Genomic DNA, 27,305 nt, shown 5'->3' on the forward strand with positions numbered 1-27,305 from the left:
TAAAGCACCTCAAACTTATGTGCTATCACAATGCTTGGATATAAATATTACCCCCTAACTGCTGCCCTGAGGGATGAAACACCCGCCACTGGTGGTAGCAGCAGGGCGTTTCTATCCATCTGTCCTAGTAACATTTTTATCTCCCCTAGCTCCAACGATCTTGGGGCAGCTCCTTTCCCCATGTTACCTTCACAACAATCCTGTGAGCTAGGTTCGGCTGAGAGTGACTGCCCTGAGGCCACCCAGCAAGCCTCATGGTTGAGTGGGGATTTGAACTTGGGACCACAGTGTCTCATGCCCATGCCTGCCTAGCCAAGGCCTTCCTAGCAGTCCCCAAGCCAGTCACCACACACGTCTGTGGAAAGGCAGCCTATGAGGCGAGGGACCTTTTAATATATTTCTTATCATTTTAGTACATAATTCTGTTCATTATGGATAGTTTGGTGGTGATCCACAGAAAAGGAATTTGCAATTAACAGAAGTGATGAGCCGGGTCGTCTGGAGGCAAGGGATATGCATGAGTTAAGTATGGGGCAGCCGGAGCCAAGATTCTTCTGTTTCCTAAGGGAGTCAATGTGTAGGATGGTGTGGTTCAAGGAAGGGGGTGGGGAAAGTCCTTTGGGCTCCAGTCCTATTTCAGCTTTTCAGCAGAATCTTTAATCTTGGTCGTCTTCTTAAGTGTGTCTCTGTGAGAGTGGGAGTGTGCTGGTAGGGGATAATTCACATGGAGGACCATTTGTGGGCTACAGCATAGAAAACTGGAATGCCAAATTGCCAGCTGTCCCAAGGAAATCCTATGACTTGGAGCCTTGCTTTACTTCCAGATTATGGCTTGTTCTCATGGTGGGATAAGGATGTGATATTCCAAATATGTGGACAAATTACAGGTTGGATTTCTGCTCCTAGGATGAGACAACTTTCACTCAGCATATTCCTGATTGCATTCCAAGATCCCAGTTGCTATCTGTGTACTGCCTTCCCTGTGTTCCCTTGAACCTAATTCATTCTCATCCCCCCATCACCAAATGAGATAAGGAAACACATAAATTACTCCTAATGCTACTTAATGCTGACTGAGTACTTGGTGTAACCCAGCTTTGCAGCTCTTCTTATCAACAGTGCTACCACTGTAATGAAAATATATGTGATTAACTCAGAGGGTTAGTATTGGGCAGTGGTTAGCGTGTCAGGCTCGTCTCTGAGAGATGGGTTCAGATCCCCACTTAGACTCCAAGCTTGCTCAGGTAACCTTGGGCCACTTACCCACTGTTAGCCTAACCTACCTTGTAGGGAGGTCGTGAAGGGAGAGCAACGTATGCTCCCTTAAACTTCTTGGTGCAATAAACATGTACTAGACATACCTGCGGCAAAGTACCTGGAAAGCCCCAACAGATGCAGGTTCAAATCCCAGTTTAGACAGGATTTGTTTGGCAGCTTTCCCATGTGCAGGCTCCGTTCCCCAACTTTAAAATGGAAATAGTATTAATCTCTCTCACAGGGTGACTGAGGATGATTGGGAATTGCCCCCTGATGCTTCATCTTGCACGACAATCCTTAATAGTAGTTTTGAGCTTTGCCAAGAGGTATTTGGGGGTTTCTGGCTGCAATGTTTGACCTCTTCCCCGATTACCCACAACCTGCCCGCTGCCTGTAATGTGGGTTGGCCCCCTCCTCCTGCCAGCCTGCTGAGGAGAGTTATCAGTCAACCAACTGAGTCAGGAGCTGCAGAGTGCCAGTGGGAAAGGTGACAAGCGACTTGAGACCTCTCAAGACACTCTCTTTTTTCGCTCAGATTGAGCAAGGGCCCTCCCCCCAGGCCGGATGGAGGAGCCGAGACCTGGGAGATAGGGAGGAAAGGTGTCTGAGGGAGATAAGTCTTTTCAGATTCTTTTGCAAGTCAGGAGGGCTGATCTTTCATGTGAGCTCCCCGCATAAGCCTGATGCAAATTGGGGGGAGGGGGCGCACCAGGATCCCTGTTGGGCCACACCCACTGGGAGTGGGGGGGGGGAGCAAGTTATGCAGGGAGTAACCAAGAAAGCAAAAGCAGTCTCATTCTCTGCTTGAAGACTTACATTGTGGCATAAAGTGGGGTGGACTGGAATCTATTATTCCACCACACACAGTGCTGGGTTACTTAGGCCTGGGTTCAAGTTCTGCCTCAGGGTTTCTCGCTAGCGTTTTTACTCACAGGCATGAGTGTATTCTCGTTACCATGAAATCTCTCAGGGGGCATGATGGTTACTGGCAGAAAGCACGAAGGCCCTTATCACCTCTACAGTTTGTGATGTGCTTAGCTCCACCTCCTGTGGTCTCAGGACTGTTGCATAAACTTTGCCTTAATGCTTTGCTTGTCAAATTATTTTATTTAGGAACGATAATGCTGCCTCTCCAGAGACGGCCTCCAAGGAGCTCACAAGTTTAAAAAAACAACAACCATAAAATTGTAAAAAAAACCAACAAAACACACCCGACTGAAGATTTATCAATATTAAAATAAGCCAAGGGCATAAAAATGATAGGAAACAAAGTCTATGAGATGCATAGAAAAGTCCTGAGGCTAGAAGTGAGTCACAAAAACAGATGTTGTATTTTTATTTTGGTACATTTATACCCCGCCTTTCCATTTTATCCTCACAACACCCCTGTGAGGTAGGTTAGGCTGAGAGTGTGACAGGCCCAAGGTCACCCAGTGAGTTTCCATGGCAGAGAGGGGGATCGAACCTGGGTTGCCCAGATCTTAGACCGCCACTCTAGCCACTGTACCACACTGGCTCTCAAGATGAAATCTGTATGTTCAAAGCTGAGGTTAAAGGAAATATTTTGGGCTGGTACCTAAAGAACAAGAAGATCGACACCAGGTGAGAGGAGGGCACTCCGAAATAGGATCAAAAAGGGCCTATCTCAGAGGACTGTTATGAAAATAGAAATGGAAATGTTTGTACTTTGTGTTCTACACCTCATTAGGTGAAGAAGCAGAGAAAGCCACTACATGCAGCACTCACTCCTGGATAAGAGCGCTAATTTCCAAAATGAGAAGTGCTGTGAAGTTCAGCCATGCTCGGATGCTGCACCCTGTATCCTAGAAGGCCAGGTGCAGGGGTGGTTGTGGTTGCTGGGTGAGTGGGAAAGAAACACAGTCTGTCCATGCTCAGAGCAATCTCCTTTTAGTTCAGGGCTGAGTCCTGGCACTGAAGAGGTTCCTGTAGATCTGTGTTAGTGTGTCAACATACCGCCTAAGATGGCCATACACAGTGGAAAGGGAGCTGACTGCCTTTTCGTATTGCACATTACTAATTCCTACTCTTCAGGAGGCTAGTTAAGGTTCGCAACTCGAATCCTCCACCCCCTTTTCCTGAAGTTTTAAATTCATGGGGAGGAGGTGGGATCTAAGAGTGTTTCAAAGCTTACCGTTTGTTTGTTTATAGTCTGCCTTTCTCACTGAGACTCAAGGCGGATTACATGGAGTGAGATTAGCACAGTGAATATCAAGGACATTTCAATAAACAATGCCATAGGACAGGGTATAAACTTCAGCACCAGACCGAACAGGGTCTCTGGTACGGAAAAATTTGGTACATTTACCTGCAGATCTGTCGCTCCTTTAAGAAGTGCCAGAACCATTTTGACTTTCTTTGGAAATGACCATTAAAAAAAAAACTGCCCACAGAAAACAGGCTCTCTCAATGGCTACTGGCCAAATGGAACCTCCAGGTCTGTAGGCCGCGTACTTCTGCCTGCCGGTCAGCAGGGGCAAGCAGCCATCAAAAAGCTGTGGGCTTCTCAAATGCCTTTAGCTGGAGTGGCCACCCATGGAAACAGGATACTAGATCTGATGCACCTTTGGTCTGATCTTGCAGGGCTTTGTGTTCCTAACACAGCAATTTAGAAGAGATTTTTTCCCCCATGTTAGAGGGGTTCTGTGCCAAGGGTACTAAGATTTATTCATGACGTGCAACGGTGCAACTGTTAAGTGGCCACCCCCCCCCCCCAATTCCACCCAACGCTGTTTCTGTGTAGCTGAGGATACCTCCCTTCCTGCTAAAAGGGCTCAAGTTTTTTCCTCTGGACTTTGGAAAACAACTTTATATAAACAAGTAAATCGCTTTGACTTCAGATTCCTAGGGAGCAAAGCCTCTTGAATGAGGTTGCTCTGTGAGTAAACGTTTACTTAGAAGTTAATCTGACTTCAGTGGGTCTTACTCCCTCCCAGATTTAAACCTCCTGTTTATTTCTGGCAGCAAGAGACTCATAGGGCTGCTCCTCTGCCTCGATCTCAAGCCATTCCGTCACGCTTAGCCGTGCCTACCTCACAGGGTTGTTGTGAAGACATTAAAAAGGGGTTAAGGAGAGTCATACATGTACGTCGGGGGGTGGGGGGGAGTATACGGTTTCTTATGCCACACCACAAATCGGAGCCTCGCTCATCCTAGGAAGCAGGGGGGGCCTTGAACTAACTCCTTGGCACTTACTCCTGCGTAAGCAAAGCGTCGCGGTGATACAGCGGGGCTGTTACTGGCACAACAAGGAACTTGCAGGGCGTGTGGGTTGGCACATGAGCCAGCTTGTGCCCCACCAGCTCCCCTCTTCCCCCCCCCCCCGCCCAGTCCTGAGCATCTTTTCCTAGAGGGGTATTGCCTTAGCCTCCCCCGCCCCGCCTCCTTCCTGGCACTGTTTGGAACCCTCCTTGCGTAATGCCAGCCTGCCAGCCCCGCCTCCCCATCGGGGGAATTTCGGTGTGAGATCACTCCACCCCCACCCCCCCTGCGCGCCGCTATATAAATCCCCCCGCCCGGCTGCAGCCGAGAGATAAATCCGCCCGTCTAAGCCGGCCCTGGCCCGTTCGTCCTTTTCCCCGCCGAGGAAGGATGCTGGACTACACACAGTGAGTGGAAGGAAGTTGGTTCGGGATCAAAAGGGGATGGGCACGTGGAGAGGCAGGGGCTGTGCCATGGAGCCTAGTTTGTCCTCTCTCTTTTTTTAAAGTAGAGCGTGGCCTCTGAGCATATGCAAAGTGCAGAATCAGAGCCCCTATCTGGGATGAAGGGGCGGCGCGTCTTGAGGCCCGACACTCTTTAGAAAAAATGGGCAGGGGTTAGGCACAGAGAGGGGCTTTCCATTTGCGGGCTCTCCGGCGGCTGCCTCTCCCGACTCGGAGTCCAATTGGAGTTGCTATTAACCCTGGGAAGTGACTTCCGCAGGGCTCTGCCCCGCTGCTTTGGGCCGGCTTGCGAAAGGGATCTGGTAGTTTTGGGGTGGGGAGTTCCAAAGGGCAGCTTCGATAGGAAGATCGCCAGCCAGGACCTCTCGGTTCTTTGGGAGGTAGGGCTGCCAACTTTGGGTTAGGAAATTCCTGGAGATTTGAGGCTGGAACTTGGGTAGGATAGGATTTACAGAGGATAGGGACTTCAGTGGGGTATAATGCTATAAAGTCCAGCCTTCAAAGCAGTCATTTTCTCCGGGGGAACTGATTTTTGTTGGCTGGAGATAAATCCGGGAGATCTCCAGCCTGGAGGTTGGCAAGCCAGCGGGGGTGAGTTCAGATTTAGACTCCACTTTCTACCCTGGAGGCAGCTTGCAACAGACCTTGGCTAGCAATCTCTTAAAACAGCATTCAGAGCAATCTGATATAATAAGAAACTGGATGCCATCACAAATTAGAAGATCCTAATATTGAAAATATTAAAGTGACTAAGACACAGGGGGAAGAGCGGGTTGGGCTTTTAGGGTGTGCTGCATGTGCGTGTTGGTAGGTTATTTTTATTTTAAAGTTGGTAGGATTTCTGTGCTATTTGGCCTAAAAATACATTTCAGAAGGCTTTGGTATTTAGGGGTGACCCTCCAAAGTAAGTTGTCGCCAATATATTCAGCTGCTTATAACAGGACAAGTTCATGGCAATAAAAAATGGAACTTGCACCACATCAGACTGTAGGGGAGGGAAACCTACTTTTGAATACTTTGTGAACAAAAACCTTGCTGCTAAAAAAACCCCAAACAAAATAGAAGGCCCTTTGCTTCCCCCTCCCCAACCCTCTTTTTTTTGATCTGCTGTCAGGTGCTTTGTGGGGCTGCAACTTTCTCACTCTCACTTTCCCTCCCCTTCTCTGGCCTTTTTATGCAAATACAGAGGCCTGCAAAGATGAGGAAAAAAGATTTGAATATTTCCTTAGCTCAAAAGCATATGACTGTTGGCAGATAGTGCCGGCTTGCATGAAGGGGGGGGGGGGGACAGGGACACATGAAGGGTGTGCATCCAACTTCCATCTGCAATAGCCTCCCTCCTGATGATTATTTTTGCCTCCCCCCTCCACCAGTGTAACCATCACTCCATGTGAAACACAGCGCAATGTAGTTGTTGGAGTGTTGGCCTAATGCCTGAGGAGACCTGGGTTCAAATCCTTACTCTGCCTTGAAGCTTTATAGAGTGATCTTGGGCCTTTCTCTGAATCTATTCTACCTCACAGGGATGATGTGAAGAAAAAAGAAGTGGGGAGCCAGTGTGGTGTAGTAGTTAAAATGTTGAACTGGAATTGTGAAAAGCCAGGTTCACATCTTTGCTTGGCTATGGATGCTTGCTGGGTGCCCTTGGGCCAGTTGTGTCCTCTCAGTCAAGCCTACCTCACAAGGTGGTTCTTGTGAGGATAAATGGAGGATAGGGGAATGATGTTGGAAGCTGCTTTGGGTATCCATTGGAGAGAAAAGTAGGGCATCGATATCTAAATAAATACATCCTGCTTGCCAAGTCAATGTGTATGTGATGTGCTGTCAAGTCACTTCCAACTTATGGTGACCATATGAATTAATGACTTCCAAAATGTCTGTTCATTGCTGCCCAGTCAATATCCCCGCCTTGTCTGACAAAGTTCCCCCTCCCGCTTACCACACCACCCTTTCCTCCCCTCTGCTTTCCCCCCTCTTCTAATTTCACTTTTTAAGCTTTCAAGTCCTCTCCACCCTATTTGCATTCCCAGAAATTTGGAATTTATTATCCTGTTTTGTTTGATTTCTGTGTATAGATCTTTGAATCCATGCAAAGTACTTCACAATACTGGTTTTGTTCACCATCAAGATGATCCATTGGGGCAGATAGTTGGTCTGCCCCGTTATGTTGCAGATTATGGGGGGAATCTGTGGTTGTGACCATCTGAAGGCCCCCCTCCAAGGCTGGGCTCAGATTAGAATCTGGGTCTCAAATCAATCAACACCGCCAATATCTATTGAGACCCCTTTGGCTGAGTTCATATAGAAATGTATTCACTGTGCCCTGGTGTAGTTTTAAGAGAAGTAACAATTCAGTCATTCCATTTGGCTTTCTTTTGATTCATTTCAACAAAGAATCACTGTTGGTCAGAGTTTACCCACAGTATCCTTAGGGCGGGTATTTCTTGGTGTCATCTATCCAGTGCTTATTTTGTTCAAAGAAAAGGTACTAGTACTCATATATAAGGTGGTATTGATTTTGACCCAGTTCCCCCCTTAGGACTTGGAAGAGCCCCCCAACAAGTGCCGGTACTCTGTACCAGTCAGTACTGCCACAAAAAAGCCCTGTGTAACTTCTCTTTTTATGGGTTCTATGGGGCTTAGGAAGCAAACTTTCACACAATTTTAAATTAAGAAATAATCTTTCTTTTTAAAACATTTAAACAATTAATAAAATACAACTATCTTAAAACTAACTCATAAGTGCAACCATACAGAAAACATTAAATCAGCAATGTCTTTGAAAAGGTAAAACAGTTTGACATTCCACAAAGTGGTGAGTCCTTTTTCACTAATTGGAAGCAACTGTATCCCAGACTTCTGTCCTCTTGTTGGGGAATTACAGCGCTGGAAAAATAATACAGTCCCAGTAACACCAACCAAATACAATACACAAACACCACTTTAAGTCATATTGTTTACATATAACATTTGATTACCTTATTCAAGGTAGAGCTTATAAACTATTATTAAGCTCCCCAGCAACCAGCCGCCTCCTCAGCAGCCTGCCTCTAACTGCTGACTCCACCCTATTGGGCTAAACCAGTTACCTCATAGGGGTTTAGGGTTGCCAGATCCAGGTTGGGAAATTCCTGGAGATTTTGGGGGTGGAGCCTAGAGAGGGCAGGTTTTGAGGAGGGGAGGGCCCTCAGTGGGATACAATGCCATAGAGTTCACCCTTCAAAGCAGCCATTTTATCCAGGGAAACTGATCTCTTTGGCCTGGAGATCAGTTGTAATTCTGGGAGATCTCCTGCTACCACCTGGAGGCTAAGGAGGGAAGACAATGGGCAGCCCCTAGAACCAAACTGAGAGAAACCAACAAACCGGGGGTACACAAATCTAGAAATTAATTATATATATTTTTCAAAGTGCAAGGTGCACCTGGAGGCTGGCAACCCTATAGGGGTTACACCTGTATCTATCAAGGATTTAAAACTTGGTCCAGTGTAGGTATGGTAGGTGTACAGGAACTTGTATGATCCAAACGCTAGAGTAGTAGCTGTAATAATTTTTGTAAAAATATTGTGGTGCCCTAGGCTGATCTTACCTCAGGCTGATCTTACCTCAGACAGCCCTCCCCATCCCGAAACGTCGCACGTCGTTGCGCGGAAAACGCGAAATATCGCGTTTTCTAGCGCGAGTTTTGCGCGACGCAAAACTCGCGTGAGAAAACGCGATATTTCGCGTTTTCCACGCGATGACGCGTGACGTTTCGAGGTGGGGAGGGCCATCTGGAATCGGCCCTTGTTTAGTCTTAGTTTTTACTCTATAAAAGGGGAACAACAGCGGCTCCATCTTTCTGTTTTTGAGACAAAGGCTTTTATTCCAACAGAGATCTTGTTCAGTCCCACTCTTTATTACAGTCCTCATCCCACGTAGCTGCTGTCCATGCAGGTCCCGTGAGCCCCAGTGTATTGTGTGTGTGTGTGGGGGGGTCTTTTTGCATCAGTGGAAAAGCTGACCGGATCCGACCTAAAAATCCTCCGCAGAGACCTGCAGGCCTGCAACCCTGGATCTGTTTAATTAGTCGCTTCATCAACCCGAATGTTAGCTCATTTTAATGGATGAAGGCAAATTTAAGAAGGAAGTTGTTATGATGGCCTTTCTTAATAGCTGAGGCTATTTTATGTCTGGTGTGTAAGAGGTCATGTGGAAAAAAGGAAAATTCTAGATGGCCTTTCCTAGATTTTGATTATGTAATTGCACGTTATTTATTTTAACAACAACAACATTTGATTTATATACTGCCCTTCAGGACAACAATGCCACACTCAGAGCCATTTACAAACTGTGTTATTATTATCCTCATGACAATCACCCTGTGAGGTGGGTGGGGCTGAGGGAGCTCCTAGAAGCTGTGACTAACCCAAGGTCACCCAGCTGGCTTCAAGTGGAGGAGTGGGGAATCAAACCTGGTTCTCCAAATTAGAGCCCTGCCACTCTTAACCACTATACTAAACTATCTTTAGAGGTTTATAACCTTCTTTTCTCTCCAGTGAGGTTCCAAAGCAGCTTACAAGATCATTCTCCCCTCTTCCTTTTTAAGGAGCTTTCGTGGCAGAGTGAGGATTCAAACCTGGCTCTCCCAGATCCTAGTCTGACACTTTTACCCTTACACCACATCAGACCTTTGGTTGCTTTGCAGATGTAGTCCTTTAACAATGCAATCCTATACTGAATGGCACCCTTCTAAGCCTATTGACTTCAATGGACTTAGCAGGATGTAACTCTGTTTAGGATTGCACTGTAAATACCAGGACAGCCTTACTAATGAGTTGCAGCACAAAATTATTTTCCCTTCTGCCTCAAGCCTCCGTTATATTCTGTGCCAATGTTCTCCTATTCAATAATGGCTGTAATTGTCATAAGCATGACAGGGAGGGAGGGAAAAGAGACCTAATTTGGCCTATCACATATACCAATTTACCTTTTCTCTCTGCAGGTTCGAAGGGTCCCAGTATGGATATATGGTAAGCAATCGGTTCAGTTCTGTGGGAAGGGAATAGGCATCTTAGAGCAGTGATTTAGCTAGCCAGGGGCCCCCATTCTCAGACCCACCACTCCCCAAATCCTCCTCTTCTCCCTTCCCCAGACCACCATGTGCCCGACATCCCAGTTTCCAAGTGTGCAGCAAGCTGCACATACCCATAAAAGCCACTGTCTTCCACTGTCCTCAAAACACTAGTGAGAATCACATCAGCTGTGCTTTAAAAACAAATCTAAGGCCAATGTTTGTATCATTATCTGCTTGGCCGTGAGTCAGGCTTATTGTCTCTTCTTACAAGGACACACAAACCCCTTGGAGTTCCCAGACCCTAGTTTGAGAAATCCTATCTTGACAGCCAGGATCTTTGATGTTCTTCTTGGAGGGAGGAAGTCAGACTAGCAAATGGGGTGAGGCTGAGAGCCAGGACTTCTTGTCCTGGCTTTGGGAGCGAGGTAAGGATTTTACGTTGCTCATTGTCTTTTCTGTGTTTCCTAGTACCCCAGTGATGGCATCTGTGATTTGGATTCTTGCAAGCAAGAACTCTCCTTTCCTTCCTGTCTTGTAGACCCTGAGAGCTCCCTGGGTAAGCAGGCGTGTTGGGGGAATATGCAAAGAGCATGCAGTGGGGTTACATGGTAATGAATGTATTGTATTGTGCCTAGAGTTTTGAGGGTCTTTGTAAATAACGTTATTTCCGGACCAAACTGTTAGAGACATTGGAGATCCATGATTGGCACAAGGGATCCTGGTTTGGAGCACGATTTTGGCAAGGGGAAGGGGGTTAGCTTTTCTCATCCTGAGCCTTTTCCCCAATGTAAATTGGCCCTCTGGCAACACTGCCGTATGGGAAAACACTGCTTATTTACGTGGAGGGAAAGGGTTAAACTCATCACCTAGCATGATCTAAGTTGGGTTCCCCTGTGGCTTCTATCTAGAGAAGAGACGGGAGATCCTATCGCAAATCTTGCACGTCTTTTCTAGATCGGCCCTTGCTTGCTAGAGAATCTCAAAGCAACAGCCACAGTTCGTTGTGCCAGACAAAAGAAAAAATAGCCTTGCAGCACTTTAACATACTTGTTTTGGCGTAAGCTTTTGCGGAGCGGTGTTTATGCCCCAGTAAAACTGCTGGTCTTTCAAGGGCTCCTTTTGGGTTTGCAAAGGAAACTTCTGCTCAGTCATCAGATGGTCCAGAGAAGTGACTTGCAAGCATATCTTCCTGTTTAGCAGCAGATGACAACAGGAAAGCTGCACTCCCCTAACCTCCCTGTTTGCTTGCGCAATCTGGATGTAGGCATGCACTTGGTTTGCTGCCTGGTTTCTGGGACAAGCTTTCTTATTCAATGCTTGGACAGACTCTGTCACAGGCACGGAACCCTATATTGTTTCTAAAGAAATGCTGCATTTGGGGTCTCTGGAAGACTGGCACATTCCTTCTCTCTTGGAGCAGAGGTCCAGGAGTGGCTACTAGCCACAGTGATGGAAGGGAGCCCCCATATACAGAGGCAGAAAACATCTGAGTATCAGTGTTGGGAGGCAGCAGTAAGGGTCTTGTCCTCTGTGTCCCGTTCATTCAGCCCTCCAGGGCAACTGGTGTGCTGCTGTGTGAAACAGGATGCTGGGCTAGATGGGCATCTGGTCTCATCTGGTGGGGCTCTTCTGATGTTCTTATCTGGGCATCGTGATCTGGTCCACTGGTGGCTGACTTTTTTAGCAACTGGACCATAAGTCAAATCTAGTCTGACGTGCGCTGGTGTACATAAGTAGCTCTGGTTCTTTGCCACTTTCTTGATGTGGCTTTTGCCTTGAAGTGCCAACTCTGGAAGCAGGTGGCAAGGCTGTGGTGAGGAGCAAAGCAGGGAGTGAGTTTCAGATGCCTACAGCCTGGACCACTTTGGATTGTTAGAACAAATGTTGGCCACCCTGCACTAGCTTGTACTCCTTCCTCAAAGCAGGATCTTCTTTGTACCAAACCAAACAGTGTGAAAGTAAAAAAAGGCCTATACCAATCACAAAAGCAGCAAGCCCAGGCAACTGAGGTTTCTGCATCTTCGGGGGACTCCCCAGATGTACCCCAAAATGCAACTTTGTAAATAAGCAAAAGGGGACACATGCACAAAAATAGCCTGATAAGGTTTGAGTATGCTCCAGGAGAGATTGGAAGGTTGCATGAGAGCAGCTGAGAAAGGATTAAAGAGGAAGAAAGAGGAGGGATATTAGCATGCTGAAGCTCCCAAAGGTTCACAAAACCCTGGAGTGAGAGCTTTGGGAGGTGGGATTTCCAACCTGTTCCCCCCTCCCGTGATTCCTTGTGTGGCACCACTTTATTCCAGCAGCATCACCATACAGGGTGCTTTATAAAGTTACATAGTGATGACTAGATGAGTCTCTGTCCCCAGAGAGCATACAATCTACGATTTAAACCAATTATTTATTTGGTTCATTTATAGCCCACCTTTCACCCCAGTAAGGACCCAAAGTAGCTTGCATCATTTGCCATTTTATACTCACAACAGTTCGGGGAGGCAGGCTAGGCTGAGAGCATTTCAGTGGCCCAAGATCACCCAGCAAGCTTTCATGGCAGAGTGAGGATTCGAACCCAGGTGTCCCAAATCCTAGTTTGACACTCAGATTATTATACCACGCTGGCTCTGTCTGTATTGCAGTGTCTGTATTTCAAAAGTCAGGAGCTTTCCCTCCAGAGACGTCTTGTGTGGTTTTGATAAAAGATCTTTAGTCTCTCCAGCTCAAGAGTTGTACATAAAAGACAGCACACAAAATAGACTTCTTCTTAATACATTAATATGCTCTAGCTCCTCAGCTTTAGACAGGGCTGGGCTGGCTGAAGCATGGATCCTCACCCGATCACACAGTGGCTCTCTCAGTGAATCAGTCTGGATTGTTTCTAAAACTGTGAATGAATTGTTGCAGGATGCCAGTTATTCCATATGGGTGTAAAACCTCTGTATGCACCCCAGGGCTTGGGATGGTTAGGCAAGACTTTGAAATAAGGGCTTGACCCAACGCACGTGAAAATACAAGATAATAGCGAATTGTTCATCCTCATGATGGGTAAGGTGTGCACAGAGGAAGGGCTTAGGACATTACCTTATGCCAGTTGATACCCTTGTCCTTCAGTTGCCAGAGGTTACACATGGGGCTGTCTGTATAAGACAGATGCTCTACTACTTCCTTTGATGTGTATTGCCAAGACCCCTCCTCCCCCAACACACACCCCACCACAGTGTTGTTTCCAAGTATAGGCTCCACAGAAATGAATGTCAGTCATTTCCTTTGAGGGGAGAAAGAAAGAAGCACAAATGCTCTGTGATGAGGGCTAGATCTGCTGGCATTCAGTAGGAATTAAACCTCATCTCTTGGTTCTGTTTCAAGGATCAAATGTGCTATGCATGGTAATAATTTGGTGGCTGAAAACCATTCAAAAACAGGGTGCCACCACTGAGAAAGCTCTGTCTCTAGTTGCCTTCTCCTCTTGCCTGTGTGAAGAAGGGAACAGAGAACAGGCATTGAGATGAAGATCTTAACTGGTGAGCCAAAGAGTTCTTGGTCTCAAATACTAACAGCCAAGACTTACAGAAACACTATAAAGGAATTTACGGTGTTCCGTCGCCGGCTGATCAGCTTCTTTCTTCTAGGTTAGCTGACAAAGTCCAAGCACAGTATCTTCTAAAAGTTGGAGGAGAGTTTGGTAGTTAGAGATACTTAATTTTGCACAGCAATGATTTTTATCATTTTAGTTCTATTTGGTATCTCTCTCTTGCGGTCTGTTTTTCCCCTTTAATGTAAAAATGTTGTTTAGGGAGTGTTAAAAAAAATCCCCAAATTAAAAATGCCATGACCCAAAGGCTATCCCAATTTTTTTTTAGTGCTTTTAAGATCACCTCTGGCCTTGCCAACTCTTTGAAAGAAGTTCCCTACTGGTACTAGGAAGGCTTCATCCCTCAGCATCTTTTGGGGAGAAATTTGTACATGTATACACCCATTTTAAAGTATGAGACTTACTGCATGGGTTAACTTCTTCTACCCCCCTCCACACAACCTTAAGTAAAGAGGTTGTTAGTCATCAGTATTTTTACCGAGGAAGAAACGTAGCAAGATCAATAACCCTCTGCTTTTTAAAGAACTGCCCTCTTATGGAAAGAGATAAAGTGGCAAGCTTGCGCCTGGCATTTCAGTGCTGCACCCTATGCAAAGCGATGATTCCTGATTTGCACAGCTCCAGGCCTGCAGCTGCTGGCAAAACACAGAAAGGCCTTTGTAGCTTGCACGGAGTGTCCCCATCCTCTACCTGAGACAGCCAGGTGTACGTCAGAGCCAGGACCCCAGGGTTTTCCAGGAGGTGGGGGAAGATGGAAGGTTAGAGCAGCTTTTCAGTCTGTTTATGCTGGTGTTGCGCAGCAAACGTGTCATGTTGAAGGGAAAGCCATGCCTGGGACTAAGCAGTGGACATATGCTGGGCACCCCTGGCCATTTAATCACTTACTTACTTTCTTTATAGTCTGCCTTTCTTGCTGAACCTCAAGGTGGATTACAAAATTAGAAAACGGGGCAGTATCAAAAGAAGTATTAGATGTGCCATAAACAATGCAAAAACTGGATTCCAAGAATGAAAAGACAATGCAGTTTGATGTGACCAGTTAAATGGCTGGGGAGCAAGGAGGTATGGATCTGGCCAGCACTATGGAAAAATGTCCCTCCAGGGGCTGTGGCCTGCCAGGATAGGGTTGCCAAGCTCCAGGTAGGGCCAGGAGTTCTTCTGGAATGACAACTGATTTCCAGACCACAGAGATCAGATCTCCCTGGGGAAAATGGCAGCTTTGAAGGGCAGACTCCATGGCATTATAACCTGCTGAAGTCCCTCCTCTCCCCCAACCCCACCCTCTCCAGGCCTCACCTCCCAAATCTCCAGGAATTTCCCAACCCAGAGCCGGCAAGCCTATGCCAGCACCTATACAACTAAACAGAAGGACCAGCCTGCTCCCAACCTTTCCTTCCTCACAACCAGCCCCAGGCATGTGAGGGAAGGGAGAATGTGTCAGACACAATTGTTCATGAGGGCACTTTCTAAAGACAATAGAGCTGTAGTTTATGGTATTGTTTACTGAAGGCATTGTCTTGTTCTCACTGCATTGTTTTCTAACAGTGTAATCCTAAAAAGAGTTACACCCTTCTTATCCCATTGATGTCAATCAGTTTAGAAGGATGTACACGAGGGGTCGCCCGTAAGTCCACTCTGACTTGAATGCACTTTCCACGCACGCAAGCACACATGCACGTATGCACGTACGTTTGTTTAGGATTGTACTGAGTGTAATTCAGTTTTTGCATGGTTTCTGATGTATCATGTCTTTATACTGTTTCTATTATGTTGCTTTTTTGCCGTTTGGTGTAGTGGCTAAGAGCAGCAGGACTTGAATCTGGAGAGCTGTTTGATTCCCCACTCCTCTGCTTGGCACCAGCTGGGTGACCTTCGGTCAGTCGCAGCTCTCTCGGAGCTCTCTCAGGCCTACTCACTTCACAGGGTGATTGTTGTGAGGATAATAATAACACGCTTTGTAAACCGCTTTGAGTGTGGCATTGTTGCCCTGAAGGGCGGTATATAAATCGCATGTTATTATGTTAAATCTTGTAATCTACCTTGAGCCTTGGTGAGAATGGCATACTATAAATTTAGTAATTAAATAAATAAAAGGGAATGGGAGGATGGAATGGTATGAAGATTGGTGATAGGTTTGTTGGCTAACAGCCACATAAGAAGGACAATAACAACAACAACAACATTCAATTTATATACCACCCTTCAGGATGAATTAACACCCACTCAGAGAGGTTTACAAAGTATGTCATTATCCCCACAACACAACACCCTGTGAGGTGGGTGGGGCTGAGAAAGCTCCAAGAAGCTGTGACTGACCCAAAGTCACCCAGCTGGCTTCAATTGGAGGAGTGAGGAATCAAACCCGGTTCTCCAGATTAGAGTCCTACACTCTTAACCACTACACCAAACTGGCCTAAAACTCTATATCCTGATTTCATTTAAAAAACAAACAAACTCTGATAAGGACTAGAAAGTTGAATTTTTTAAAAAGGCAGTCTAATTCTTTGCCAGCCAGATTTGAGGTTCTGCACTTGTGCCACAACTCTGCACATGTACGGAACGTACAAACCTGTGCCATTGCGTAATTTGTTCCTTAAAAGAATTCCATGTGTGGGATTTTTTTAAAAAAACCCAATCTCTTGGATTCTCTTTCTGATGTAGGGTCTGCTTTTTCAGAGGGCTGCATGAACTGGCCAGAGATGCAGGAGCCAGGCTACAACACCACCTTTGAAGCAGGACATTTGGCTCAGCTGCAGAATGTCCAAGTCTCCTATTTGCCTGGCTCTTACCTCCAGCTCTCCCCAGACTTGGTCTACAACCCAGATGAAATGACGCCCATGCAGAACATGTGTCTTGGGTCCAAGGATGAGTTTAATACTCAGGTGAGGAGAAGTCTCAGTGGAGGGGTGAGAATGATGGGGAGATTAAGACAACTGGCCGTTCTCTGGAAAGAGTCGAGTGAATCCAGGAAAGGGAAGCCGACACTCATCAGTTCTCAAACAAGAAGGTGCTACTGTTTGATAGATTCATTGGGAACAAAGGAGGATCTAGGGTGACAGATGCAGCTGCTGCAGGGAGTGAGGAACAGGTACGGTTGGCTGCTCTGTGAAGTAGTATATGATACAGGGGAGTTGCTGGTGTGAGAATGGCTGGCTGACTTTCTATGTGAACAAAAGGCTGCTGTAGATGAACTAAACCAAAACGAGCAGGATTTGAGTCCAGTGTGACACCGTAGAGACCAGAGCTCTGACTCTCGGAAGCTTACACTCTGAAAATCTTGTTGGTCTCTAAGGTTCCACTGGACTCAAATCCTGCTGTTCTAAAGCAGATCAATTAATCCGGAATGACTAATTCCCGCCACTGTTTTACCCAAGTATCACACGTGACAGTTCCGTACGAAAGTTCTATCTCCCAGCTGTGATCCTTGTATATACATTGAAAAGGCTGCAAATCTACAAGTGTGTTACTCACTATGTACCCCTCTCACTCCACTCACCCCCCCCCACTTCAGGGGCTTTTCCAGAAGCTGCATTAGAAATTGTATGTGGGGGAGTAATTTAGGGTGGTGGTGGTGGGGAAACACACACAGAATGGGATTTGCACTCTCACTCCCAACTCTGCTTATCTGATCCCAAATGCTTCTCCAGAAGTGGCCATCAAGATGATGTACAAACACCTGTGTAATGTTTAATGTGGCCCTAAGTGTGGCCCCGAATCTCCTGGGGCACAGTCTCCATTCTCAGAGGGAGTGTCACCTCCTGACTAAGGCAGACATTTTTGGGGGGGCCCAGCCCCAAGGGCACATTTGCATAAATTATGCCAGTCCCCGTCTATTTCCCATTGTGTAGATTTGAGCTAAATTAAGCGACATCTGCTTAATTTAGCCCAGGGTCTACTTTTATCTCTGTGCCCCCAAGACTTCTCTGTCTCTGGGGGCTGCAGCAGCCTTGCAAAGTCTCTAGCTAGTCATCCTGAACCAGTTGTGGATCTCTGGCATAATGTAAACTTTGGAGTTTAAAAAGCAATCCCTTTCCTAATAACTCTACCCAGCATCCCTTGCTCAAATGCACTAGATTATACTGCCCGCTTACCCACATAGGCAAGACCCTTCTACAGAGGACAGGATGTGTGCTGAAATCAGTACATCTAGATGAGAAATGGCGTGAGTGTGCTGTTCCACCCCCTGGCTACGCATGTTTGCTGGCTTGTGAACATGGAGTCTGCTTGTGTAAGCAAAAAAAGAGCTGGATTGCCAGTCACGGGGATGGAGCCATCGTGCACTTTGTAGATACTGTTTATTTACTTACTTCATTTATACCCCACTTTTCTTCGCCATGGGGACCCAAAGGAGCTTAAATCATTCTCTTCCCTTCCATTTTACCATCATAACAACCTGTGAGGTAGATTAGATTGAGAGTGTGAGACTTGTCCAAGCTCTCCCAGTGAGCTTCCATGGCAGAGGGGGGGATTCTAGCTTGGGTTTCCCAGAATCTAGTCAGACACTCTAACCACTACACCTCATTGACTCATGAACTGGTGATCACATGTAGGTGAAGCTGGGGGCGGTGCACTCCTGCCCACTTCCTCTTTGCGCATGTTGATTTCAGCATTTGCGGTGTTGTCTGACTAAGATTTCAGGGCTGGGAGAAGGAACACAGTTTGCTATATTATTGGCTGAGGCTTTATTTATAATCCGCCTTTCTCACGGGGACTAAAGGCAAATTATACAGTGTAAGCCAATAAATCAATGGCTGGGACCTTCAGTAAATAGTACAATGGGGTATGAGTTGCAGAAATTTGAAAAGCAGATATCCAATAGGGAGCTGAAACAATGCTGAAACAAAAATATAAGCAATTTGACATAACATATTAAATGATGTGGAAACTACCCAGTAGGAGCAAACTTACAACAACGGACTGTACAAAGTAAAGCATCTTTCTGAACCATTTCCTTACAGCATAGCCCAATTACTTATCCTTCTGTCATAAGTGGCAGTAATTAGTCATTCTGGATTAATCTGCCATGTGACCTTGACTCCATTCTTGTGTTTGTTTTTGAACTGGTAAAGCCTGCCTTTGGTGACTTCCTCTGTTCATAGCCCCCCACCTCTCCCCTGCTGGAAACTCTCTAGCATTGACCTTGCCTGCAGGGTTTTGTGTCTGAATTTTGAACACCCTCTTTTTCCACATGTGAAAGTGGGGCAGCAAAGCGTGGATGCTGCCATCTTAAAAACACATGTGAAAAGGTGACTTGGACCATGAAAACTCCTGGACGAGGAGTGAAACCCCCTTTTCCTACCTGCTTCAATCAAATTGGTAAACTTCATCCCCCAATAACCATTTCAATGAGAATATTTTTGTTTAATCCCCTCACGGATCTCTTGTGTGGTGAGTAGTTTGATCCTAAGCGGTCTGAGACCTGGGGTTGTCCTCTGAGCTGGATAATACTTCCTTGAGCCTTACTGTTTGGTTTTTGGCCTCCACAGAGCTGTTTCCAATATGAACCATACTCTGTTCCTGGGCCCGCCTCCATCCCGTCTTCCGAGGAAGAAGAATTCCGTCCAGGCAGCCCAACTCTCGAGGTGTCTGACAGCGATTCAGACGAAAATCTCTTGCCTGGGTTTGATCCAGGTAGGTGTCTCCACCTTCCGACTGCTGATCTCCTAAAGGACATAAATCAGAACATATGATGAGTGGTAAACAGATGATGGTAGGCCAGGACCCACCAGGGTGATGACAAAGCTGGGTATATGCTGGGATCCCAGGGCCAGCAAGGGGCAGCTGTCAGGGAGGGTATAAAAGTATTCTTGGCTTCCCTCTTTCTAGTTAAGAGGGACCACACTGGAATTTTGTTCAAGGGTCTTTCAAATACTGGAGCAGGCACTGGGTCCATTGTGTAGCTGGTAGAAAGAAGCAGTTCAGCCCACTGAATGATAAGAGTTCTGACTCTCCTGTATACCTGGACATATTTAGGCTCCATCTGTTTACGAAGGCCTTGTGTTTGTTGGTGATAACACAAGGACTTCGTATCACATGTGTGATGAGAGTTTCGTGCTACCTTCATGCATGCTGGCTCTTCCCTGTTTGTGACCACAGCTCTGAGGAAGAAGGGCTTTAGCCTCCCCCTTCCACACACTGTTTTCACTTCCACAGATTGCTCCATAGAGCCACTATTGGCTGTACTGTAAAAATCACATTATGGTTGTGGCTACATGCAGACTTCACAGTGGAGCCAATAGTGGCTCCATGAGGTGGTTTGAGGATGCAAAAACAGTACAGGAGGGGTGGGGGTGAGGGCTAAAGGTGCTTCTCCTTATCTATTCTGGTGACAAACAGAAAAGGTCAGCATGCATCCGTGAGGCGCAAACTCCCATTGCACGTGTGATAATAATAAGTCCTTGCATTGTTCTTCAGTCAACAAGAGGGCTTTGTAATGTGTAGATGGAACCTTGCTGGTGTCGGGTCCAGTAAACTTCCTCTCTGCACTGAAAGGATACAGGAAGTTACAGCTGCCTCAGGCAGAGATGCATCGCTTGCTCTTTCCCACACAACACCAAATAGAAGCTGCACTTGCATGTGTAAACACAACTAGTAATGAGTAAGCAAGTCAGTAGTATGCTGCTACTAGCTTCGGACTTGTTTGCCTCAAAAACAAAGCCAGAGGTTGCTCTGAGTGTTCAAAGTTCCTCTTTTGCTATCTCCTGAGGGCTCAACTACAGGACTTCTGCCATGTTTATTTTAAACAACTTTTTTTTCTAGAATGCAGCCTGCAGAATTGCTTTATTATCAGGGAGTAAAAGTGAATGTGGAAAGAGACTGGAACTCTTTCCTCCCTGTAGTTTTCTTGCTAGGGAAAACCTACCCCACAGAGTTGCTTTTGCCCCTGTTGGGGGACTTTTACAGGTTCCTGTATTTTTTTTCTCTCTACGCAAGGAATAAAAGCAGCTGAGGGGAGGGTTTATTCTGCTGAGAAAATAGCATGAAAGAAAGGATTAAAGATTCCCTAACTCCTCTCACTGTTCTCTTCTGGTAAAGGGGGCTGCATTTGGAATACCTTTGAAATAAAACACAGAGGATGCCATAATATGTAGCTGAGCCCAGAGGATGGTTGCCAACAGCCCGAGAGAAAAATGACCTGTCCCTTTCACAGAGGCTTAATGTGCAAAAATGGGTAGTTAAAGCTTTTCATAGCATTGAAATAAATAACATCACCTTGTTTCAGGTGGGTAGTCACATTGGTTTGTAGTAGAAGAGCAAGATTTGGGTCCAGTAGCATCTTAAAGACCAACTAGATTTCCAGGGTGTGAGCTTTTGAGAGTCAGAGCTTCTTTCATCAGAAGGGATCAGAAAGGATCTGAGAAAGGGAGCCCTGACACTCAAAAACTCATACCCTGGAAATCTAGTTGATCAAAGGGCTGTTTCCACGTGTCTTATCTGCCTGTGGAACATCGTGCGAAAGACACGGAATACAGCATCTTTTCGCACGAAATCACACCAGGAAGATACGATTTTGCACAAAACTCCCAGATAACAGCGTCTTCCTGGCGCAATTTCGCGTGAGAAGACGCTGTCTTCCAGGTCGTTCACGTGATGTTCCACAGGCAGGTAAGACGTGTGGAAACGTCCAAGGTGCTATTGGTTGCAGATCTTGAACATCACCTTGTGAGTCACATGTTGTTGTCTCCAGGAAGTTTGCAACTGTAGCCCTGCATTTCACATACAGCTGTGAGGAGAGGTCACACCACAAGCAGCTTTTTAGCTTGATAGAAGAGAATCAGATACTGCCTCTCTCTGTGTGAATGGGGGTCGCCAGCAACCGGTGAGACAGAAATACGGAGTCGCTTACAAAAAGCAACTTCTCTCTGCCCTGCTTGAAAACAAGATCCAATCAAAAGAGTAATTAGTCCAGTCAGAGTGGGTGAGCACCACTCCCATTTGGTGGTAGACTTACAAAAGCAGTATTAACATAAAATCAGATTTCACGAAGAAGATAACATTATCATGAAATCCTATTTTGCCTGTCTATCAGTAGTTGGGAGTGGTCCTCATCCACTCCAAGTGAGTTGATAATTGTTAATTTATATTTTGCCTTTCTCACTGAGACTCAAGGTGGATTACACAGGGCAATTCCATGCAGTGGACAGCAGGGTCGTTCGATAGGGTATAGACTGCAGAAATTTGAAAACAAGCCGGAATCTGATACAGAGCTGAAACAACGTTGAAGCAAAATAATTTGACATGACATAATTAATGACAGTAACAGGCGGTGCACAGTCATATAGTCTATATTCCCTGTCCTTTTATTGAAGCATCTATCCAAACCATTTCCTTTCCGCACAGCCCTATTGCATGCACAAGAAAGCCCTTGCAAATAATTTGGCTTTGCTTTGAACTTTAAACTGGCTTCTCTTTGAAAGATCCCCCCCCCGCTGCCCCCTTTCTGTTGTCTGCATCTTTTAGTTCAACTGTATTTGCATAATGGATCTACACTCCAGTGCATCTGATGAAGTGAGCTCTAACTCACAAAACCCTATGATCGAATAGATGTTAATTAGTCTTTAATATGCTGCTAGACTCCTGTTGTATTTTGCTACTACAAGCGAACACACCTGTTCCTCTGGAATCTTCACTGCTACCTTCATTGATGTATGCAAGCTTCCTAATAGCACAGAGTTCATTTTCACATGAAAGGAGGAAGGAGCTAACTGGAGCATGGGCCAATATTTGACTTGCATTAATGTTTAAAAGCAAATTAGGATTGGATGCATTCACCAACGCCTTAGAAATAAGACAAATGGTACATCCCAGGAGGTTGGACCAAGGATGGGGGATGGAGTGGGAGCAATTGGGCACCACATGTTTTAAGATGACAGGACAGAGGGAAAGAGTGTGGTAGGAGAGTTTATATAAGCTAGGGAGAGAGAAAGAGCAAGGAAGTTAACAGATGTGCTGGGGAATAAGAGGAGTTGTGGCTCAGTGGTAGCTTTGCATGCAGAAGGCTCCAGGTTCAATCCCCAGCGTCTCTAGTTGGAAGGATCAGGTAACAGGTGATAGGAAAGACCTTAATTTGTGACCTTGAAGAGCTGCACTGTAGAGCAAACCTCAAGAAATTAATGGTCTTCAGATTCAGTATAAAGACATCTTCATGTGTTCAATGGTAACCTTAGGAAAAAGTCCAGTAGCACCTTTAAGACTAACAAACTTTATTGTAGCATAAGCTTTCAAAAACCACAACTCTCTTTGTCATATGCTTGAGAAAAGAGGATTTAAGGAAGTACACATTCTGTATTATTGTTGAGATGAGTTCATGTGTCAGAATTTGTAGTGACGTCAATTGAAAAATCCTTAAGTTTTTCCTGGCCCACTCTGCCAGACAACAGTTATTTTCTGACTGGAGGGCTCTTGATGATCAAAGTTGCCCACTCTGACTTGAAAACCTTTATTCTAAACCACAAATACGTGGTTTTGTTTAGCGTACATTCAGCAGTGTGAGAATGTCAGAGATTTGTGGTTTCCTCAGACGTGAGCTGTGACTGAAAAATTTAAACACTGACCTGAGGAGAGGTAGAAGTGTTTATTTATATATTTAGCTTGAATTTTCTGCCACCACACAGAAACATGTCTAGTTAATAAAATCAGGGAAATATTAAATTTGTGTTATATCTTTCATGGTTGCTGAAAACAAACTCTGAGACATAAATCACCTTTTGCAGCTTTTTCTCCTTACTGCAGCCATAACCCCTCACGGCTTTTGTCCATGACCACTAGCATAGATTCTTGCCCCATATTTATTTCTTTGCCTACATTGGAGGTGGCTTATATATAGCAAAATGGAATGGATATACCATCAGAAAATTGGGGGGAAATCCTTGTTTAAATAAATACACCAGTGCATTAAAGTTATTGACTGTTGGACTAGCACTAGGGAGACCTGGGTTCAAATCTCTGTTACCTATGAAACCTACCGGGTCACCATGGGCCAATCACCTTCTTTTAGCCTAATCCTCACCTCAGAGGGTTGTGAGGATAAAGCAGAGGAGGGGAGCATCATGTATGTCACCCTGGGCTCCTTAGAGGAAGGGCAGGATAAAAATACAGTAAATAAATAATACAGCCCATAACTGTGTACAAGTAAAAAAGATTCCTGCTCATGGTTGCTTACAATTAAAACAATGTAACAATATAAAAACAAATTAAAAACAAGTCACTCAACATAAACAGTATAAAAACTATCCATAAAACAAGCAGACCATTAAAAAGTTAGTCAGATAAAAGCCCTAATTAAAAGCCTTGGTACAAAGATGGTCTGAAGAGGGGGCACAGAGAACAGGGCTTGTGAGGCAGATCTTAACTGGCAGGCTGGATGGGGTGGGAGGGGATGGTCCTCAGGTATTAACTAGCGCTTGCAAGATGGCCTGCAAAATAAAATCGTGCCTGAAAAGCCCTCCAGAAGAGAACAGCTTTACAGGAAAGCTACCAAAGATGGTACCCTCTGCATGTTTTCTGGCAAATTATTCCATAAAGCCAATGCCATGAGTTAGAAGGCCCAGGACCTTTCTGATGGGACAGGGGGCACCAGCAACAAAGTTTGCAGGGAGAGACCTAAGGTGGTTACCTCAGTTGCTAGGGGGAGGTGTGGTTCCTCCAGCTTCCTCTTCAAGATAGCTTTCCCACAGAATCATGTTCAGAGGACCTGACGCATATTTACCTGGGCCTTTTCTTTTTGCCTTCAGGTTCCCGCCGAAAGCTGCGTCTGTACCAGTTCTTGCTAGAACTCCTGGAGCGTGGGGACATGAAGGAGTGTGTGTGGTGGGTCCAGCGTGATGCGGGCATCTTCCAGTTCTCTTCAAAGCACAAGGAGATCCTGGCACACCGCTGGGGGCAGCAGAAGGGGAACCGCAAGAAGATGACCTATCAGAAGATGGCCCGGGCCCTACGCAACTACAGCAAGACAGGCGAGATCCAGAAGGTGAAGAAGAAGCTCACATACCAGTTTGGGACCTCACTTCTGGCCAAGGCAACTCCCTCCTAAGGGTCCTCTTTTTCAGGATTTACAGGGACTTTAGACAATCAAATGAACAGATCTCCACCCCCAATTTGTGTTGTCCCCCTCAGAATCTGCAATTCTGCTTCCAGGTGGGAACTTCCCCAGAATCTTCTGCGAAGGGAAGATGGATTCCAGGGGGTTGCAGCAAGGGGCCATGTCCAAGGGTAAATGGGTCTGAGCTTCATGGGGGAATTGGGGCTGCTGGATTTTCTTGGGTGGGAAGGGAGGTAGCATTATAAAGCAAGGACAAGGTTGGGAATTAGGGTTTCTGGGATTCTTGGGAGGGGATTAGGTTTTATCTGGTTAATGGGGGTTAGGAACAAGTCTATCAACTGAAGACCACTGCATAGTGGGTTGGGTTTTTTTTGCAGTGAGGGAGCAGAAAAATAAGATTTTCAATAGGAAATAGACTGTGCGGTTACCTTCTGATGGTGAAGGGGCTCGCTCTATGAGATGCGGACTGGAGATGGTGGCATTGAGCGTGAAACAGAAGGAGTCCAGAATGCGGATGGGTCGGAAGGCTCCTGTGTTCCTGCAGGGCAAATGAGTCTAAGAATGGCGGGTTGAACAAGAAGGATGTTTTGTGAGGAAATATGTGGGTTGCTGGATCTTCTAGGAGGGTAATGGGGCCATTCAGGTTATCTGAGGCAACAGTGCCTATGAAAATTCCTTCCTGGGACTTTTGTATATAGTTCAGATGTTTATTTAATACTAGGGGTTTTTTTATCTCCAGAGTTTGTACAAATCTGATTTATTTTTTAATGGATCTTTTCTGTATAAATTGTAAATTTGATAATAAAGATTTTATGACCAATTTGGCTAGCTGCTTTCTTGAGGTTTTCTTTAAGGGGAATTAATGTTTATTCAGGCCAACAAGTAAATCATCTGGCTATTTGGGTATTCTTCCCTTCTCTTTTGTGAAGCGCTAAGTACAGTGAAGCTACTTTATAAAGTACACATCATGTTCATATATTACATCCAAGTATTCACAGCGCTTCACTTGCGTAATCTTGATGTAATTTTTACAAGAACCCTGCAAGGTAGGTGGGTAGAATTACCCCTGTATACGGCTGTGGCTGAGAGACTGTGGCTTGTCTAAGGCCACCTAATGAATTCCCAGCAGAGCTTAGATTCTAAGCTGGGACTTCCAGAGTCATATCTCACAGTGTAATCCTAAACAGACTTACACCGTTCTTGGTGCATTGACTTCTTTGGATTTTGAAGGGCATAACAGGATTGCGCTGTCAGTCCCTTTATCCATTATATCAGCCTTCCTTGCAGTATTGCCAAAAGATGCTGAGACCCGTATTGGGTGCAGACCAGAGAAGTGCAGCACCATCTTCTGTACAATTACAACGGATTCTGCGGTGTACCTTTCAAATCGCACAGCATACATTTTTGGTATGGCCATATGTAGGACTGTTAACTTGGGAGAGATCTTAGCCAATGGCAACAGGGACAGCTGTCCCAGGTCCTACAGCAGGGGGAAAAAGAAGAGTAGGATCCTGCTGCCAATCATGCATGCCCTGCTTGTGGTAGTGGCTCCCACCCACCCCATATGGAGCAAGAGCCACCCTTTGAACCTGGCCGTGGGGTGGCAGTCATTCTGGGGGCCCATCTTGGATTTTTGCCCAGGGCACCAGAATTAGAAAGACTGCCTTGTGCCAGCTGCCTGGAGAGTTTGATGGGATTTACTTTCTGGTGAGTGGGCAGAGGACTGTAGTCTTACTTTCCTTTGGGTGAAACATCAGTGGAGACTTAAAATGCCAGAACCAAACAGCTGTCATGAATGGCTAAATGGGTGATGAAGATCACCCATTTCCATCTTTCTGTAAAAGATAAATCTGTACATGCATGCAGCTGTGATTTGGTTTAGGGCCACTCAGGAAGGGGAGATGGGATTTAACCTCTCTTTTGCTAATCAAAATTAGGTTCCCTGCACCTTTAAAGTTTGTAAAAGTTTGGGGAGGAAGGGAGCTGTAATATTTGCTTCATTTACAAATAAATATCCCAGCCAAGCATAGTAGAAGCAAATCAATACTTCTTCAGCAGACAGTAAATTACCAGCAAGAGAATGTGTTTCATTTCCAGCTAGGGGCAGCAACAAATTTTTATGGACAAAAGGCCGATTACCCTGTACACCATTTGTCAAAGTTTGTTGGTTAGACACTAAAGCAACAGGCTTCAGATTTGTTCACACTGAAGGACTGACTAACAGGTCCTCCAGCAGGGGAAAAAAGAAGAGTAGGCTCCTGCCGCCAATCATGCATGCCCTGCATGCAAGTGAGCATAGGATTTTTTTTAATAAGAGCACTAAAGCATGTAACTTCCCATTTGCCTGGCATGGTACTTTCCCCTGGGTTCTGTGTTTTGTGTTACATACTCCCACTTTCTCCAGTAGCCAGGAGTTCCAAGGGCAAAGAGCACGTAACACTGTCCTGGAGGCTGAAGGGGTGGAATCTTGAAACTTTTGCCACTTTATTCTGCTTAAATGACAATGAACTGGCTCTCCCTTTGCACATGCTTCCAATTGGTTTAGATCCAGAGGAGTTAGTCGTGTTAGTCTGTAGTAGCAAAATCAAAAAGAGTCCAGTAGCACCTTTAAGACTAACCAATTTTATTTTATTGTAGCATAAGCTTTCGAGAATCAAGTTCTCTTCATCAGATGCCTGAT

At 45.6% G+C, this 27,305-nt stretch overlaps 1 protein-coding gene across 2 annotated transcripts; it reads left to right on the plus strand.

Annotated features, from left to right (window-relative positions):
• The first annotated feature begins 4,816 nt into the window (after window positions 1-4,816).
• On the plus strand, window positions 4,817-25,419 carry SPIB (Spi-B transcription factor). Of its 2 annotated transcripts, none has more exons than XM_054994772.1 (6): window positions 4,817-4,883; window positions 9,924-9,951; window positions 10,464-10,551; window positions 16,246-16,466; window positions 19,071-19,215; window positions 24,318-25,419. In XM_054994772.1, exons 1-6 carry the CDS (start codon window positions 4,867-4,869, stop codon window positions 24,614-24,616), a joined length of 798 nt encoding a protein of 265 aa, XP_054850747.1. In that variant the 5' UTR covers window positions 4,817-4,866; the 3' UTR covers window positions 24,617-25,419. The 2 variants fall into 2 exon arrangements, with proteins under 2 accessions (XP_054850747.1, XP_054850748.1); XM_054994773.1 differs by having other exon boundaries at window positions 16,261-16,466.
• Window positions 25,420-27,305: the final 1,886 nt, after the last annotated feature.

The sequence above is a fragment of the Eublepharis macularius genome, chromosome 12 (assembly GCF_028583425.1).
Source record: "Eublepharis macularius isolate TG4126 chromosome 12, MPM_Emac_v1.0, whole genome shotgun sequence".
Taxonomy (NCBI): Eukaryota; Metazoa; Chordata; class Lepidosauria; order Squamata; family Eublepharidae; genus Eublepharis; species Eublepharis macularius.

Excerpts from the sequence above, each read along its gene's own strand:
- SPIB (XM_054994772.1), top strand. Across the intron at positions 10,552-16,245 it reads AGACCCTGAGAGCTCCCTGG|GGTCTGCTTTTTCAGAGGGC; the intron begins GTAAGCAGGCGT and ends TTTCTGATGTAG. Across the intron at positions 16,467-19,070 it reads AGGATGAGTTTAATACTCAG|AGCTGTTTCCAATATGAACC; the intron begins GTGAGGAGAAGT and ends TGGCCTCCACAG.